Consider the following 20615-nt stretch of genomic DNA (forward strand, 5'->3'; position numbering starts at 1 on the left):
TGAATATATTATTTAGAATTTCATAACTCCCAAAGTTAGATAAAACAGAATCACCAAATACTCTGTATGTTCTTCTATTTTGTAACTTTTTTATGTAATGTATTATTTGAATATATGTATGGTTCTCTTAAATATGATAGACATATTTTGTTTCTCTTAGAATATTCTCTCTCCCTCCTCCCCTCCCTCTCCCTCTCCCTCCCTCCTCTCTCTATCTCTCTATCTCTCTTTCATCAATACTAGGTTTTGAATTCAAAAACTTGCATTTGCCAGATGAGTGGTGTGTGTGTGTGTGTGTGTGTGTGTGTGTGTGTGTGTATGTGTGTGTGTGTGTGCATGTGTGTGTGTGTGCATGCACCCCCACACACACCCATCCCCATACACACATGCTAGTCCTGGGGCTTGAAATCAGAGATTGGACACCATCCCTGAGCTTTTTTTTCTCAAGGCTATGAATCACTCCAACACTTGGGCCATAACTTCACTCCCAGCTTTTTAGTGTTTAATTGGAGATGTCTCATGAAGCAGATCCTCAGAACTCAGGTTCCTGAGTACCTTGGATTACAGGCATAAGCCACCAGTGCCCAGCTTGATTTAATTTTGAGGTATGTTGTATTTTTTTTTTTTTGCCTGGTCCAGTATGCTTACTGTTTTCTGGCTAACTGGGATGATAGTTGTATATTACCACACCCAATGATTTCTGATGAGAGGTGTGAACTTTCTTTCCCAGGTTGGCCATGAATTATGATGTTCTTAATCTAAGCCTTCAGAGGGTTACAGGCATTGCACTTGGCTTTTTCTCCCTATTTCATGGATAACTAAGTTTACAATTTCAGGAATTCATTAACTACAGGTCCAAAATACACATATCTGCATCTTTCTCTCTCTTTCTTCCTCCTCCTCCACCGCCACCACCACCTCTCCTTCTCCTTCATCACTGGCATCCATTTTGTGCCAGCACAGAGAAATACAAGGGTCTGGCATTGTTTCTTAGCTTGTCCTGTTCAAGGCTGACATCGGACCACTTGAACCACTATATCTCCACTTCCAGATTTTTGGTGGTTAATTGAAGAGTCTCACAGGCTTTCCTGTCTAGGCTGGCTTTGAATCATGAACCTCAGATCTTGACCTTCTGTGTAACAAGGATTACAGGTATGAATCACCAGTGTCTTTCTTGCATCTTATTCTTAAATTTCTTTGGGATGAAAAACAATGCACATCCTAGCTATTCAGGAGGCTGAGATCTGAGGATCGGGATTCAAAGCCAGGCCCAGGCAGTAAAGTCTGTGAGACTTTTATCTCTAATAAACCACTCACCAACCGGAAGTGATGCTAGCCTTGAGCTGAAGAGCTGAGGGACAGTGCCCAGGCCCAGAGTTCGAGCCCCACAACTTACAACAAAACAAAAACAAAAATAAAACAAAACTAAACAAAAAATAATGCGAATATCTTTTTAAAAATTTTATTTTATTGTAAAAATTCTCAACAATAACTGAATAAAATCACAATGACTTTCAGTTATATTATTACTTATCAGTTTTTCTTCTTAGAAGACATTTTTAAGCCTAAATCATTCAAAATGAGTTCCCACGTAGTAATGATTTCTTTCCTATGATCGTGTAAAGTTTACAAGATTGCTTGTTATAGCAAGTGAGTAGAAACAAATTAAATACCCATAAATACAAAAATGAAAAAACAAAAATGTGGTGCAAACTGCTTATGGATATATTAAAATTAGGTAGACCTCCTTTTACAAACTAGCATGGAAATATATACAATCTATAATACTCAGCAAAAGAAACATAGCAATGATGTTCTTCGGTTTGTGTGTGTGTGTGTGTGTGTGTGTGTGTGTGTGTGTGTGTGTGTGTGTGTATGTCAAGTACTTGGAAATTTTGATCAAAACAAAAAAGATTCACAGAGAATATGACTGTGATAACTCCCAAGTAAAAAAGATAGCTATCTTTTTTAAAAAAGCTTTGATTCTGACTTCTTTGAAATACTAATGATTAAATTATCTATTTCAGTTTTTACATTGGAAACATAAACAAAACCAAACAAATACCTTGCTTGAACAAAAATCATCCTTTATATTACTTTACCTACAAGGACTCACAAAATTGATGCATTAAGATGACCCACTGCCTTTAAACTCCAACTATGTTTAAAATAGTACAATGTTTAAAATAAAACTTCAAACTATTAAAAACGATAGTGAAAGTGTACTTTTAATAGAGGGAGGGACATGCATTAGAATGCAATATGAACATGTGTATAACTGATATAAGGTAAATAAAATGTCGTTTTACTACTTTTTTACTTTATTATTTGGAAGCTAGCACTATTGCTAGTTATTCTTGTGTGTGTGTGTGTGTGTGTGTGTGTGTGTGTGTATGTTTCTCCATTTTAATCTGAATATCCAAGCATCTGAATATGTATACACACACACACACACACACACACACACACACCTTTCAAAATCCCACTTGATGCACATCATTTATTTTGATTTGTACTTTTTTTTGCGAAGCAATTTAAGTTGTATATATTTCTACCTTAGTTCACAAAGGCATATTTATCTAATTTTAATAGAACTTATGGAATAACTTCAACAATTGTATCTCATTTTTGTTTTATGTGATGCTATTAATGAGCATTTGGGTCATTTCTGCTTATATTTTGTTACAAGCAATCATGTTATGATTAAGAAATTCTTTAATGGTGTCATGTGTATGTATCTGAAGAACAAATTTGAAAGATAAATATTTTTGGTAAAAATGTGCATTAGGAAAATGTATTGGAATAGCCAAACTGCCCTCCTGTATATAATGCTCTCATTTTATTCTTCACCATTAGAACATAGTAAAAATTATGAGCTCCAAGACTAAAAACATACTAAGTGTGTACTTATGTGTATAACTGAATACACAGATATGACACATACATTAATACACAGGATTATTATTGATGATTTATTGAGACCCATACAGTCTATGCTTGGTCTCAATATTTAGGACTTCACAGGTAGATTTTAAGATACATTGTCCTGGACCTCACCCTAATTCTTTTCCAGAAATAGGGTCTGCTTTTCATATCATCATTCGTTAAATTTGTATCTACTCCTAGATCATTCATCAAGCTAATGAGATGTTTTAAAACACCTCTGGCATTCCAAGACATATAGAGAAATTAAAAGTTGAATAAAATATGGTACTCATCCTTAGAAGTTGGTTGCGGTGTGTAAATATTATTTCCCCAATTAGATCTAGAGTGCTTAGCACCTGGGCTCTGTTTTTTTGCTTCATTTAAACATGTTAGAGATATATTTCTTCTAAGGCTAAGGCTAAGGAAGAAAAATCCCTAAAGCATACTAGTGTGAGCTTTATTTTTCTCTTCTCTCCCATTCCTTGCCCGTTATATTCCACTTTTGGAAACAATATGACTGACAGACATGTAGACTCTTGCTTTTCCCTTTTGCCCACTTCACAAAATTCACATAAGGGCTTAGATGAGCCAACTTTTTGCAAACCTCTTTCTGTCAGTGTTGATGGTGGGACTTGATAAAAATCAGTTGGAACTGCCAGTTTCAGCTCCCTGATCTTTCCAATGCGGCTGATAATATCCTTTAGGTTGCAAGGCTGCACTATGATGATTCATGCAACAGAAGCAGCCAGTACAGAACCAAGAAGAATACAGAGCACATTCAATACATTTTCCTTCCTGTTCTTTATGGCAAAGCTCTAATTTCTGAGCCCTTAGGCCTGACAGTGCAATTATCCTCACAGTATGGCAGGGTAGATGTTTCTGAATGAGTTTTATTGATGAAGAAACTGAGATCTTGGGATGTTAAGAAATTACATCTGGTCACTAGTCAGGCGTGTTTAAGCTCCAGTGCCAGTAAAGTGGTACTTAGCAATTTCAGTAATGTTTCTCACACAAGATCTCTTTAGATTTCCTAAAAGTTTCTCACTTTCTATTCCAGGGTTTCCCTTTAATTATAATTATATACATGAACCCAGTCATATCATCAGAAATAATTTACAATTAACAAATGTTTCCAAGAATGTTATTTTGTTACTTAACTCAGTGCCTATTATTTGATGATTGGCAGACTAGCACTCAAAGACCTATGAAAATATTTGCAAGTTAAAGGGACTATGCATCAGACAATACAAAAATGAGAGAAAGCTTGAACCAAATTATTGTCTTTTTTTTTTGTCTGTCGTGGGGCTTGAACTCTGGGCCTAGGTGCTGTCCCTCAGCCCTTCAGCTCAAAGCTTGAGTTATAGTGCCACTTCCAGCTTTTTGGTGGTTAATTGTAAATAAGAGTTTCACAGGCTTTCCTGCCCGGGCTGGCTTTGAACAGCGATCCTCAGATCTCAGCCTCCTGAGTAGCTAGGATTACAGGCATGGGCCATCAGCACCCGACTGTGTCTTCTTTCTTTATTATTCTGTTCTTTCTCTGCTCCATTCTACCCATACTGAATAATGGTAAAATATGACTCACTTCCACAAGAATATTTGCATTTCTTATTCATAACTGGAACATACCTGGATCAAGTAACTGAAGAGACCATCCTTTAAAAATATCATGTATTTTTGAATTCACAGGTCTATTTTTCCCAGAGAGGTTTTTCACATCAGCTTTTCTGTCCTCTGAACCTGGTACTTTCATGCAGTAATCTAGGAAGCCGTTTGATCTCATTATCTCTATGTAACCCTCCTCACAACCACAGACCCCACCCTGCAACACAGGAAATATTTTAATGGTTACACAGTTGAACAAATGAATAAGGAGCAATTTAAGTGATGGAATTGATTAATATTTGCACTATATATTATGATAAGTTAGGGTTTTTAGCAACTGAGTTCCCCGTAAGATGGAAATGAAATTTATATTTAATCTTTCTGAATACTAAAGTCAGCATTTAATAACTTCCAGGATTTTCTAATGCATTTGTAATTGTGATGCCTTTCAAGTATGAGCTCAAAATTATTTGTGAATAAAGTATATCAACTATGTCTTCTCCTTTTTTGAACTGTTAATGCTATTTAATCAAATTATCTTCTTTCCTTTCTTCAATGGTTTTTGAGACCTGTCTACTGATTCCAACTTCACTTTCATCCCCGGAAGTGAAAGCAAGGTTTCTGCATATTCTCAAATGGCATTTGAGGTTCTTTGAAATCCGAATATCACTATCAATTTTCCACCATTGACCTCTAACTATCTGGCAGTATCTCTCTACTCCTTAGAGAGCAGCCAAGTGCAGGAAAAAGACTTCATGAAAGGCACATGACCATGGAAATGATAGCATATTATCTATTAAATTTATTGTTATTATTATTATTGTACTGGAAATCAAATCCAGGGCCTTTCATGTGCTAGACAAGTATTGTACTGAAGAGCTTCCTTCCCATGATGTGTAAGTTTGCTATAGGTCACTAAGTGTTATAATGAAGATATTGACTAATGCAGGGAATACATCACTAGAATTAGAGCTATAGAAAATACAAGATTAGTCAAGAGAGATAAACTTACGAACATAATGAAAGCTGTTGTAGTAGGCATTGAAGAGATAACTAAAGTTGCTCCTTCAACTAAGTGAATGAATAGATGACTTGCTGTAATATCTGTGGTGAATCACATGGCTAGTGCTACCAGTTGGATGTACAAGGTATTAGTTAATAATAATTAATATGTGATACACCTAATTAGGATTCCTCATGGTAGAGTATCGGCATAAGAATTTGTTTTATATTGGAAGCCTGTTACAGCTGTTACAGACCAGCTCAGGCTGGTCTTGAGCTTGCTTTGTTGCTTGTGCTGGCTTTGAACTCATTACTTTCTGCTTTAGCTTCCTCAGTGCTGAGATTAGAGGTGTCAACAACCAATTGTAGCTCCTAAATTACTGTGTTATTTAGACTGTAGCTTGAGTGTCAGCCTATCTCACATCCCTAGTTGGCATTGTAATAATATGACCTTTTAAAATTTTCTGTGACACTTGCTGGTCATTTTCAAGTGTAATGAATGTCTTTGTAGAGCTCACTATGATGAGCGGTGATAGACAGATTCCTATCTTTTTCTAAGAGTGAACCTGAAAATGACTGCCCTTCCTCAAGCAAACATATACCAGAGAAGAATACAAAAGAAAAAGCATTAAGATCCTAAATCCCTGGGTTTGGTATTATGACTTCTTCTCTAAGATTAGCTGGCATTTTTCAAACAGATACTAACCTCCTATAACTACTTATGCCAATTCTCATCAACCAGCCAGCAGTTAACTAAACATGATTAGGGTGCAATAGATACTTACAACAAGCAAGGATATTGATCTTTCACAAAACCAAAAAGGTCAAAAGAGCAAATGTTGTAATTAGCTACCCATGTTCAGTACAGGATATATTCACATAATAATTTTCAGGTGGTTTTAATTGATGCTGTAATATGGAGTTCAATGCAGATATCTAATTAACTAGATATACATATACATTATATGAACATCTATTTAAGCTATCTTTTCTAAATATATTTTTATTGTCAACCTGAAAGAAAACCTCTGATCAGTAAGTTATATAGACCAAAAGTTCAAGAAAAAGTACAATTTGTGTTTTATTAAAGTGGGCATCTAGAGAATCATTGGAAAGCTACAACTTCCACTTGCAAACAATATTGGTCCAAATGCATCTACTCCTTATGGCCTTTTTCCTCTTTTATTCATTTCTGTTATTTTACCCATTATCTTTTCTGTGTTAAAAATAGGCAACAATGCTTGATAAGAAATGTACTCATTATCTTACCCATGTAATTGTAACCCCTCTGTACGGTATTTTCACAATTAAAAAAAAAAAGAAAAAAATATAAACTCACCTTTAAATATAAATCTAACTTGAAATAGAAGAGACACAAAACAGGATTAAATACTTGGATTATTTTAATCAAATCATTTTCAGAATGAGAATACAACAAATATTACTACAAATAGGGACTTCCTTCCTTACTATAGCCTTTTTAATTTTTTATTTTATTGTAAAGATGCTGTACAGAAGGGTTACAGTTACATGAGTAAGGTATGTTTCTTGTTGAACATTGTACTATAACCTTTTAAAACTATATATACACGGCGTACTATTAAGTGCACAATATGCTACACATTTGCCATTAATTCCTAAGCAGTACTAAATGAGATGTATAGGGGTTAAAAAGGAACAAAATTTCTACTTTTTTGCAACCATAATCATATTTAAAATCAACTAAAAATTTACTTCCACTATAATTGTCATATAATAAATTATAAAAAGTAATTTTCTTTGGTCATGGGGCCTGAACTCTGGGCCTGAGCACTGTACTGCAACTTTTCAGCTCAAGGCTAACGCTACACCACTTGAGCCATAGCGCCACTTCCAGTTTCCTGGTGGTGGTTTATTGGAGATAAGAATCTCACAGACTTTTCTTTCCAGGGCTGGCTTTGAGTCACGATTCTCAGATCCTAGCTACTCATACAGACCCACCGATGCCCAGCATAAAAAGTAATTTTAAAAAATAGTTTTATTGTTATTATTAAGGTGTTATACAGATGGGCTATCATTTCATAATTCAAATAATGAGTACATTTCTCTTTTTTTGACAATGTCATCATTCCTTTAGTTTCCTCCACTAAAAATTATTAATTCCTATCAAATATGAGCAGCATTTATATCTTTCTAAATAGTTTAGTATATGAAATGCTAAAATTCAGATATAGATCAATTGAGAACACTTATAGGTAGATAGAGCCAATACAAATTGAATAGCTGAGAGGCAGAGTTCGTTATAAACAGATCTATAGAAATAAGCCTACTTCATACATGGCACTACACAGAAACCCTTCATAGCAATGTTAGTCCTACAATTGCCTCTAGATGGTGTCATGGGCACGTGGAACCACTGGGTGGGCTGCAGCAGACAGGAGCACATCTGACTGCCTATGTAAAACAAAGCAATTACAATACCTGTAGAGGAGTTGGAATGTGGCTCACCTGTGTGCAGTAGGAGAAAGGCTTTCTGCAGGCTGGGATGCACTGCCTAATAGCAGCAGGGCGTGCCTGAGGGGAGCAGCCTCCTACAAAAGAAATCCCACCGTGAACTGTAGATTCCTCCCAATTTTAAAACAACAAAAATTGTTATATTTCCCCTGTATGTCAATGACCACTTTGCAATAATATTATAATTACTATCATTATTATTATTATTTTAAATCACGATGTCAACAACATGGTCTAGTTCTATCTTATTGTCTTTGCCAGGATGTGTTGTTTAAAATGAGAGAGTGCGTGTTCCAACAGACCATGTTTATGGTGGGTTTTCTCCCCAGGTTCATTAGTATATAGCTAAGCTTTAGAGCAAAGGTTAGGGGTGACAGGATCAGCAAAACTGATGAAATCTCAAATTGTATTTTATTTTTAATTATTGTTATTATTATTAGTATTATAACTGGTGTTGATTGTGAAAATCTGTTTAAATTCAGAAGCAGAAAACACATGTGCTGAAAGACACAATCTGTATATTTCTTCAGTTCTTGAGCAACTCAGCTATGTACTAGTCTACTCCTATACCACTAATTGCCTCATGGAACCACAGTAAAAGATACTTTGATAATGATTTTTATGGATGTACTAGCCAGAGCACTTCTCTCTCTCTCTCTCTCTCTCTCTCTCTCTCTCTCTCTCTCTCTCTCTCTCTCTCTCTCTCTCTCTCTCTCTCTCTCTCTTCATAAGGTCTAGGAAGGGCAATAAAATGTTGGACAAAATACTAATAGTTGCTCAGCAGATATGTTTAATTAAAGTGATGAGATAATGCATGCTATCTAAAAGTCATCTAAATACTGGTTTGTTCTTTCTCAATTCAAGGTAGTAAAAGAGATGTGGCAAGATGCCTAAAAACAATTTGACTAAGAAGTTGATGTCTAAACTAAAAGCATGTCTAAAGTATATTTATATAATACTGGCTGATTTATAGACTCTAACCTTTGCCTGGCTATGTTTGTCAATAACAGTTTACTATTTTGTGACTAGATCAGAAAGACTTTGATTCCAAGATGGCACAGAGAATAAACTTACACTTTTCCTAGGAACAAAGCAGCTAAATTCTCATTATTGACAATGAAACAAATAATCAACTCTGAATTGTGGTACAAGCAAAACTAAATCACAAAATAAAACCAGAATGAGCATTTGGTAGCAAAACTGATATTTTGGATCTTAGTAGCAGCATCCTCACCGTGTGTTGTTACTAGTGTATTTGTGGAAAGAAACTTTTGTTAACAGTCATCTCCCAAATACATTACCCCTGGGGAAGATCTTAGTAATTGGAAAAGGAATGTTAGAATTTGTATAGATTATAAAACATTTTCTGAAATTTAATCATTAAGCTGTAACATCATTTATCCCACTATACTGGTGAGCTGAAATTATTTGTGAGATGACCTCATGAGGTACAATAGAGAGGACCACAGTGCAGAGTTTGTAGTGTGATTCTTTCCAGCGTGTTATCACAGAACACTGAAAAGGACAAGACTTTTTGGGCTCCCAGTTAGGTAGACTTGAAGTCAATTTAGTCTTAACAACTTACCAAATGAAAAAGTATCTCAAGATAGGTAACTATATGGATGAAACTATAGACTAGCACTAATAATGCAGGACATATAAACAAGAAAAATGAGGCCCTGACAATACTTTCCTACAGACACTTCTCCCAGACCTATATACAACTGCTTGTCATCTGTAGTACCAATTTAATACGCTCTGACAGAAAGGCATAAAAGATCATTAATATTATTGAGAAGACCACTTTTATAATCAAATTGTATCCACTGTTAAGAGTAAGGGAGCTTTCTCCCCTTATTTTTAGATATTAAGTAGGAAATAAAAAACCTCACTAAAATATTCAAAGCAAGATGTAAATGTATACATTCAATCATTATTGATTGTCATGTCAACCCTTTTATTTCAATTTTGGAAAATGTAAGGTCCTCTCCTGGATGGCTAGCAGACTCCACCCTCCTTGCAGCAAAGTCTCCACCCAGTACCTGTGTTACCTAGGCAACTGGGACACATGGAAGAGGTCACATCTCCATCTGCTGAGGTTACATCTGAATTTGACATGGCCACACCTTTCCCCACCCATACCCTCGATAAGGCCTAGCTCAGGCCCAGGCTCTCTCTCTCTGTTCTATTCTAGCTCTCTCTGCTACCTCTCTCTCTCACTGCTCTATTCTAGCTCTTTCTGCTACCTCTCTCTCTCTGTTCTATTCTAGCTCTCTCTGCTACCTAGGTCTCTCTCTGTTCTTTTCTTGCTCTCTCTGTTCTCTCTGCTCTTTTCTAGCTCTTTTCTCTCTCTTTCCCAGCTCTCTCTCTTTCCCAGCCACGTGGAGTGCCAACCTTGCCTGGTCCTAGCAGGTCTACTGAATAAACCTACCCTTTACCTGAATACCACATGCGTGGTGCAGTTCTTACTCGGCTACCTCTTTTTAAAAACCTAACCAAAAACATTTTATAAAACAAAACAATAGCATAGTAGTGCATGAATATATGGTGAAACATGTCCTCAAAAACTTTTACTGAAGCCAGGTTCCAGTGGCTCATGCCTGTAATCCTAGCTACTCAGGAGGCTGAGATCTCAGGATCATGGTTCAAAGCCAGCCTGGGCAGGAAAGTCCATGAGACTCTTATCTCCAATAAGCCACTAGAAAACTGGAAGTGGCGTAGTGGTGCTCACCTTGAGCTGAAGAGCACAGGGATAATGCCCAAGCCCAGAGTTCAAGCCCCACAACCGACAAAAACTCAGAACTATACATGATATATTGGGTTCCTTATTATACATTTTATTTATGGTATTTTAAGAGACTTAAAATAAGATTGCTTTCCAGATGTAAAAGAATAATGAAGATTTTCCATGAAGACCATGAAATTCATATACTCTTTTATTGCTTGCTTAATTTGTCTTATAAAATACAGCACATTTCAAGATCTCTTTTAGTAGCCCAGATAAGTCTTAGAAAGGAGTACCTGTAACATTGACACCATCCGAACGTTGGCACCATACAGTTCGTTCATTATTGTTCCAAAGACTGGCTTTCCATATGTATTGATAGCATTTACCCCCTGCAATTAAATATGATAACAGTGGTTCTGTTATACTCCACTTACACATAGAATGAGCATTGATCAATAGATTTAACTATTGAAATGCGCTTTGGGTTACCTGTACAAGGACGAGTTTCTAGCACCTGTTGGGGGCAGCTGTCTTGGTTCTCAAAAGATTGAATTATAAAAGTCCTTGACCTAGATTGGCGACCCATGGTTTCAAAGCTTCTTCCATCAATGCATGTTAATTCACACTTGCTCCATTCTGACCATGCAGTTAAATGGCAGTCTCCTGCAAAGTTGTGTAGAACAGGATAGGAGAGACAACATGAATAACTACGTGGTGCTAGATTTCACTGGAATGCACAGAAACTCTGAGTAGAAGTGTACTCAGTGGATCTCAATACTGTACCTTCTAGTTTGACCAATTTTCTAATTAGGAAGTACTAAGGAAGATGAAGTCATTTTCAGTTTAATTTAGTTTATTAAGAGGGTCCAAAAACTGGATTGCTATTATATTGCTTCAAAGCATAGTAGTCATAACTAGAGAATAATCTATGTCTGCTGGTGACAATAAAAAAGTTTAAAAAGGAGATGTTAAGTTTATAGTAACTCAGTTTTGAATGATCAGCACAGCATTGTAAAATGGGTATTCATAGAAATTCCATAAAAAGGTATAAGGGGGTCACTATAATGAAACACCTTTTATCTTAAAGAACATTTCACACAATATTCTTGGCATTTATGTATGGAATGAATCAACCCATTTTCTGGGGAAAGAAATCATGTTTACAGACATCATTTGCAGCTGGGTGCTAGTGACTCATGCTTGTAATATTAGGTACTCAGTGAGGTTTGATAAGATTAACCCAGGCAGAAAAGACCTGGAAACCCTATCTCCAATTAATCAGCAAAAGTGTAAAATTCTACCGTAAGATGCTAAAAATTATGCACTGTTTCGAATAAAACCAAGAAATGCAGCATTGTGAAAAAATGTTGGATTGGAGGCTTGGTTTGAGTGAGAGCCTGGAGTAATAAAACACAGATTTTAGCTCAGTTCATACTCTTCCAAATCCACAGCATTTTTTTCTTCTTTTTCCTTCTACTTTCTTCACCTCCTTTGGGGCAATAATACATTCCAAAATTGTAACCACAATTTGAAATGGACTACACTTAAAATCCTTGATTTGATGAGATAGAGTTTTTCCAGAAAGAAGCAAAAGGAAGCAGATAGAAAAGATAAATAAGATGACTTCTGACTACTAGAATTCCATACCTGGACAAGGCACAGAACATGACTGCTTGAGGATGCTATCTTGAAAGGGCATTTCTCCACATAGTGTATCCTCTACAGGGATAGCTCCATGAGAAAGGGAAGAACTGTGGACCATACAGATAAAGCTTCGCACCTGGGTTCCTTCCCCACAGTCTCCACCCTGTGAGAACAAAGGATTCATCCACAGTCACTCTAATAATTAACATCTTTCATGGAACACTTTCCTTAGCTTCTTTGTCTCCAAGGTTGAGAATAAACCACTACTGAGCAATGCTTCTAAAGTTAACAGAGAAACTGAAGTAGAAATACAAATTTATCCACAGAAATTATGTTCTCAGAATATGACCATTGTTACTGGAGCTTAGCCAGAATTGACTAAATAAGAAAAACAGGACATAATTCATCTAGGTCGACATGATAAAACAGCCTAATCCATAATCACCTCCCAAGAGAACATGTACAGCCACAAGGCACACATTTCTTTTATTTTTCACTGTTTTTCTTTTGTAGAGAATTCAATGCTTTCTCACATGGATTAAGATAGGGTTTCTAGTGAAACTCTGATTTTTCTCTATTGCCATGAAACCTTATTTTCCCACCATGTCCTTCATGCTGAATAAATATTCTTTGAGGACATTTTATACCAATCTCACTCAGATATTCTAGGTAATTAGAAAAATTTTTGTAGTGTCTCACAGAAACAGATGCTTAGAATTGAAAGGATTTAGTGGGGTTTTTTTGGCCCAACCATCTGCCTGATGAAAGGTTTTGTACTATGGCAAGCACTCATGAGATGAATATCTTCACCTCAATTCTTGTCTTGTGGTCCTAATTTAAAAAGAAGTCCATTAGATGTTTGGGTAACTTCAGCTAATCGCTTTATTTTTTTCACACAGATACCTAGAGAACAGAGCCCAAGGAGAAGCTTTTATGTTAAGGAAGTACAATTCAGACTGGCACAAATGAGGGGTCAGAAAGCATAGAAATAAGAAATCAAATATAAGGTAGGCTGTTACCTCAGTGGCCCCATCTTCACAAAGAAAGCCAAATAACTAGTGGTTACTGGTAACATCTTCCAGAAAGGTTATGTGGCCTCATCATGTCACAGTACTTGCTCATAAAAAGTGAGAATGAAAGAGGAGGAGAGGAGCTGAAATGGCAGCAACTTCTTAGAATTGCAGGATTGCATATTTGTGGTTCTGCCCCTCTGTTGCTGCATTCAGAAGTGCTTCATGCCATAATGGTTTATTAGGTGATAGGATGATAATCCTACACTGGGAAACTTGATTTCATCCTTTATTAAAAAATCTCTTCTCCTGTATAAGTCATAGAGACTGCGTTGCCTACACCTTGGAAATACAGTCACTCATGCAGAGGCAGGAGGAGAAATGGACATGTTCAGACAAAGCAGTCATGAAAATATTCTGGGTCAAGGAGCAGATAATGTACAAACTGAGTCGGCTGGCGCCAGTCAGAGAAAGGTAGAATGTCAGCATCAGGGGAAGCTCCTGGGTAGGGTGATGAAACAGTTTCCTATAGGTAGCAATAGCCATTTCCCCCATCTGCATTCACTTTCTGTAGTTTAAGTTACCCACAATTCACTATGATCTAAATATTATTAAATGGGACATTTTAGAAACATTGTTTATTTCTATTCTAAATAGAATGAGTAAATACACCATTTCTTTCTGCCCTTCATCCCTTTTGGGGCAGTGTACCTGGGCTCTATATACAGACCCCTTCTGTAAGTCACCTAGCAAATGATTAACAGTCATAATAGCATGATAATATTGTTTAAGAGATGCTTTTTAACTTAATAATGGCCCTGAAGCACAAGACCAGTGATATCTGCATTTTTGAGCTATATTCTAATATTCAAATTTATTGCTAGTCATTATTGTTAATCCCTTACTGTGCCTAATTTATGAACTAAATATTACAAATATTATGCATAGGAAAAAATACTACATGCTGGGTTTGGTACTTCCCATGATTACAGACATCCAATGGGGACTCTGGAATGTGTCCCCCGTGGAGTAGTGTGCCCTGTTTTACTGTCCAAACAGGAAAGATGGGATTGGGAAGAGTCCAAGTTGTAATAATTGAAAGTCTACAGAACCTGTGGAGGCACTTGAATTGGGAGCATCACTGTTTCCTTTTAAAAATGTTTTCACAGAATTTATGATTGTTTTATTAAGGATCATCTATCAGTCCATTCATTCTATCTGTAACAAAAGCACTTCAGGCTATGTAATTTATAAATTAAAAAAATAGGTGTCCCATAGGAGACTGGGAAGTGCAAGGTCAAGTTACCAGCTGATTTGATGTCTGTGAGGACCTGCTACACATACAAGGAAACTATTAAGGATGCTGCCAGGCAGAGAAAATGGCTCCCTGAGGCTTCATTTATAGAAAGAGGAATCTTATTCCTGAGGGAAGGACCCTTTTTGGAATCACCTCTTAATCCCATCATGTTGGCATACAAGCTTCAACACATGACTTTTTGGGGGGGGGTCTGGTTGTGGGGCCTGAACTCTGGGCCTGGGTGCTGTCCTTCAGCTCTTCAGCTCAAGGCTAGCACTCTACCACTTGAGCCACAGCACCATTTCCAGCTTTTTTCTTTTTGCTTATGTGGTGCTGAGGAATCGAACCCAGGGCCTCAGGCATGAAAGGCAAGTGCTTTACCACTGAGCCATCTTCCCAGCCCAACACATGACTTTTGAAGGGACCTAAATATCAGTCTTTAGCAGATGGCAATTCTTGATTTATTAATACATTGTAACTTGTCTGTTTCTATAGCTATTGTGAAATTATTTTTTAAAAAACCCTCATCAGTTTAAACATAAGCTCATGTTTTAGAGATGAGATGTTTCAAATAATACACAGTAGATTTCATTCAAAATTAATGTTTGTACTCTAAAATAGAAATAGCAGGTGTTAAGCTAAATTTCTTTTGAGGGGAGAGTTCTTTCATAACTGACCATAAAGATAATGAATCCATTGCAGAATTTTCTTGATATGTTTGCTACTATGTATCAGACTTCTGTACTTGGAAGGAAATCTAAAGGTACTGCAGCCTGTGTGAAGTTTGACAGTCTTGATGTGTGGCACCACAGGTAACAGAAAATGCAGTTGATGAGAGTTTTGTTTGGCACTCTATGAGGCAGTGTATGAAGAAATGACATAAAACAAGCCTACCCCTGGGATCACTTAAACTCCAAGACAAACAGCAATAGGCTGCTAGTATGTATTTTGGGATCAGCTCATATTCAACCATAATCTCTTATAACTTTAATGATACCTACAATCTAAAGAGAAATCATCAGAATGTAACTCCATTCCTAAAACAAGAATTTACTCACTCGCACATTTATGAGTCTTTATAGACTGTGGTCCAAAAATATACCCACCTTTGAAAGCAGAAGGTAAACCACAAGAATATTTTTGCTAACCCTCATTGCCCAAATCATGAGTGGAAGATTTGTATATATAGAATTTCCATCTCTACAAGATGTGGACAGGGGCTGGGAAGGTGGCTCAGTGGTAGAGCGCTTGCCTTGCATGCCTGAGGCCCTGGGTTTGATTCCTCAGCACCACATAAACAAAAAGAAAAAAGCCGGGAGTGGCGCTGTGGCTCATGTGGTAGAGCGCTAGCCTTGAGCTGAAGAGCTGAGGGACAGCGCCCAGGCCCAGAGTTCAGGCCCCACAAGTGGACCCCCCCCCCCAAAAAAGAAAATTTTCAGGCCCAGAGTTCAAGCCCCACGACTGACAAAAAACAAAAAGATGTGGACAGGCAGATGGCATGAATGAACATAAACGTAGTTTAATCGAGATCATAAAATTTACTGAGCTCTTAATTTATGTTAGGTACTATGGTAAGTTCTTTAGGATTTATCTGAAAGCCTCACCAAAACACCTCAGCAAACTGGTATAGTTGGGCTTCCATATCTCAGAGATTCCATGTTCTGCAGCTGTGGTTTCAGCTAATATAGAATTAAAGGCAGGGTGACATTGATCAAGATGCATTGTGCTCACAAACTGACATGTTAAATTGAAATCCTTTTGTGCATTACTTAAAAGATAATTTTAAATATAATAGAAAAAGACAAAAGTACTTTAAAGTTGCATATATTCTAAATTTATTTCCTCATTAATATTCCTAATAAAATGCAATATGACAAATATTTGCATATTTACATAATATTAGGTATTCTCAGTAAGCTAGAGATTTGAAGAATATGAGAGGCTATGCATAGTTTATATGCAAATCCTAAGCCATTTGAAATAAAGGACTTGAGCCTCTATGGATGTTGGTATTTGTAGAGGCATTGCTATGACCATAATATAGGTAAAAAACAAATTCTAGGAGCACTTAGAATTTGACCCACAAATACAAGGTAGGGTTCTCAGACTTATACCCAAAATTAGTACTGCTAGATGGCTCAACTTGAGCTCCTCCATCAGATTTATCAGCCTATGTGCACAAATAAGGAACTAGGGAAGGAAGAGTTAGGAAACACTGAATAAGGAAAATTATTGAACATAACTGCCTCTCTTGGCTGTGCTTTTGATAAAAGGTAGAGGAAGAGCGGGCACATCTACCATGCCCTGTACAAGTGTCTCTTACATGGGTTTGATACTTTGTGATGGCCAGTAGCCACTGAAATATCATATTGCTACCCTCAATAAATGAGCCTTGAACTTGCATTTGGCAGGTTAGAGCATGGGAAATCAAAAAATCAGCTAGAGAGAAAGATATTCTTTCATTGTGTGGAGTATTTAGATCCAAAATGCTAAAAATCCAACTTATGTATAAATACAAGTGAAGACAAGTGTGTGGAATCTATGCTATCTACCTCACAAAGAATTTGAAGTGAGGTTTCAGAAAAATGTGAGGGCATCTGGAACTCAGGACAAAATATCTCAGATGTTGTCATGATACCACTGCCATTTGTGTCCTCAAACTAGGCAGAAAATATGGCATCTAAGATTTTCTGATTATATTATCTTTGAACAGGTTCATATGCACTTCAAATTCCTGGGAAAGGACATTGATTGACCCTATTTATGTAGATCCCCACCTAAACCAACCACCTAATAACAAAAAATTTCTGTCTCTTTCTGTCTGTCTCTCTGTCTCTCTATCTCTGTCTCTGTGTCTCTGTCTCTGTCTGTCTGTCTGTCTGTCTGTCTGTCTGTCTGTCTATCTGTCTGTCTATCTGTCTCTCTCTCTCTCTCTCTCTCTCTCTCTCTCTCTCTCTCTCTCTCTCTCTCTCTCTCTCTCTCTCTCTCTCTCTCTCTCTCAGGTCTTTGATTGGATTAGGTCTAACTCCAGTGTTTCTTCCAAAGTAAAAGTGTCCTACCAAGACCTTAAGCAGCTCATATATTTCTGGAGGTAGAAGCAAGCCAGTCATCTGCTCTTAGGCATCTCTGGGTCTTTCCAGATACCCTAGCCATCCACTCACCACCCCCACTGTACAAAGATGGTCAAAACCCATCACTGTCCCTGTGGTTCTTGCAGAAACTCCACATGGGACAGAAACATTGTATAGATTTCCCCCACCCCGCATTTTTAATAATGGGTCTTTAAAGCAAGTTGTCAGAATTGCCTGTTGTCTAAAACAATGGTCTCTTGACACCTAAAAGATCGTTGTGCGATAGGAAGGCACAAGGTTGGCACGGTGGCAGATGTGCAGCTGGAAGGGCTTGGAGCAGAGTCAGTCTCTCCATTCCTCCTCTGTCCCTCCCTCCTTTCCACACTTAACTCTGCCTGTCTTTCTCCTTTCCTTTCCCCTTCAATGACTCTCTGAATTCTTTGAACTTATTTTCTCTCCTTGGTCAAAGATATCACAATTATAAGGTGAATTACTCTTTCCATTGTCTTAATTATAAGTGATATACAACAGCATTTAAACATTGCAACAGCCTTTGGAAAGGTACATAGACTGGTAAACAAAATGTTGATATTCAAAATTATTAGATTACTCTTGAATTTCTTAATCTTAACATGGCTACCTTTCTTTAGATGATTGAAAGAATGTATCACACACTAAGGTTCTACTGGGAGCTATTAAAATACCCAGACAGTTAGCATTTCAAGATAACAATGCTTCATGACATTGTCATCCTGACAGGAGCATTAAACATCTCTTTGAGAATATTTTGCAGATTTTATTAATGCACAATAAAAATTATTGTTATCTAATTAAAATATGCTTTGAAAGAAGAAAAAAGGATAAATTATTAAATTAAAAACTAAGAGGAAATCAATACACTGTGTTTTAAAGCAAGATACTAGGGAGAGAGAATTTTTGCTGATCCAGCAAAAGTTCTGAGTAAGTTATATATTATGATGTTGCTAGGCTTTTATATATTGGGCCAATAAAAAAGTAATCATTGAGGAATATGTAGTAACCTTGGTTCATGTAATAATGATAAAATATAGTTTTTATACACTTTTAGTTTTCTGCCCATATGCAAAATTTGATCTAAGCCCAAAAAGTGTTTCTTTAAGAAATAAAAGTTAAACTAAGCTGTGCATTTCTCCAACATCAAAGTTTTGCTTAATAAAATAATATTTTGATATTCTCAACAAGCCAAGAAAATAGCAGAGAATTCTTGAAGATATGAAAGAAAATTGATGGTCTTATGGTCTGGTTTCTGATAATCAATGCTTCATGAAAGGTTGTTCATAGGGATAAGTTGTTTGCATCAAATATGATATATATATATATATATATATATATAGGGATCAATTCATATTCAACCTTAATCTTTTATACCATTAATGACAGCCACAATATAAAGAGATGTCAGTGTCAGAATGATAACTTCATTCTGAAAATAAGCACTTACTCACCCACACATTTATGAGTCTGTATACATGTAGTCCAAAAACAAACATATATATGTATGTGTATATATATATGTATCTCTCTATATATGCACATATATATATGTATCTCTCTATATATGTACATATATATATATATATATATATATATATATATATATATATATATATATATATATATAAAATATTGCCAGACCCTGGTTCTGTGACCAGGAAAATGTTTCGGACATACTGAGAAACATTTTTATAAGTGTCATTACATGACCTACCTCCAAGTTACATGTAGACCAGTTGCCAAGGACCCATCGATAGCAGGGAGTCACTGGGCAGGTTTTCTGCTGGATAAGCTCTGTGGGACATGGCCGTCCTTCTCCTTGGGTTGGCATAATGATAAATCGAGTCCGAGTCATTCTCCCTAAAATGATAAAGAAGGCATCAACTTTTCTGTTAGAATTGGTCTTTGGAAGGGACTTGAAGGAAAGAATGTTGACTTACTCATAGAAGTCTTAGGCCTGCATAATAATACATTGAACACATTCCAGTCTAACATTTAGTTTTCTGCAATTTCAGTTTATATTCACAGAGACACAAATTACCTGCATTTTCATAATGCTTTAAAAGATCTTCAAATCTATGCCAGTCTTTTTATTTTAATCTTCATAGACAGAAACCTTCTAACATTGCAGAAGGGACTAATTTTATAAATACTTGTTTATTTATTTTAAAATATTTGTTTATTAAGCTCTAATAATATGATCAAGCTAACTTTCTATGAATTAGTTATTGTGATAAAATTTCCAGCTGTTTCCTAGGACATCATTATTCTGAGATCCTAAAAGTCTTCTACAATTAACTTAACCAATTGTCCTAGAGTTTAAATGTCATTGAAAAAGTTGTTAGCTTGTGTGAAGGAACTGTAATATTTAAAAAGCTTATGTTCAAATACAGGAATTCCATGCCACAATGCAAGATAGTTAGTTAACAAAAATGTCTGGAAAGAATAAGGTCATATTTCATCTGAGCATTTGAGACATAATTAGCTCAACTGGAATGGTAGATAGAATGAGTTATTCTACCTAAATCTCTATCTTTGTGAACACATTCTCTCTTTCTGTTTGTATGTCTCTGTATGTATCTTTCTCTGACTTTCTCTGTCTCTATTTCCTTTCTTTCTCTGCCTGTCTTCTTTCTCTGTGTCTTTGCTCCCCCCATTTCCTCTATTGTTATACTAAACACATCTGAATTGACTAATATTATTTATCTGTGAATACCAGACATATATTTGCTGTTAGAAAATTAATTATGCCATTGGGTTTGTGATAAATATGAAATATGAATAAATATGATAAATATGAAATATAATAA

At 36.3% G+C, this 20615-nt stretch overlaps 1 protein-coding gene across 1 annotated transcript in view; it reads right to left on the reverse strand.

Annotated features, from left to right (window-relative positions):
* Nucleotides 1-20615, reverse strand: part of Thsd7b (thrombospondin type 1 domain containing 7B) — a 798478-nt gene that overhangs the window by 9848 nt on the left and 768015 nt on the right. Inside the window, exons 20-25 of the mRNA XM_070038225.1 lie at nt 19520-19665; nt 12398-12557; nt 11240-11413; nt 11044-11139; nt 8017-8099; nt 4552-4744 (exon numbers count right to left, since the gene is read on the reverse strand). Coding sequence (XP_069894326.1) covers nt 4552-4744; nt 8017-8099; nt 11044-11139; nt 11240-11413; nt 12398-12557; nt 19520-19665 — 852 coding nt within the window. The remainder of the gene's footprint in view (nt 1-4551; nt 4745-8016; nt 8100-11043; nt 11140-11239; nt 11414-12397; nt 12558-19519; nt 19666-20615) is intronic.

This window comes from Dipodomys merriami, unplaced genomic scaffold, assembly GCF_024711535.1.
Source record: "Dipodomys merriami isolate MVZ:Mamm:240054 unplaced genomic scaffold, mDipMer1.0.p SCAF_1, whole genome shotgun sequence".
NCBI lineage: Eukaryota > Metazoa > Chordata > Mammalia > Rodentia > Heteromyidae > Dipodomys > Dipodomys merriami.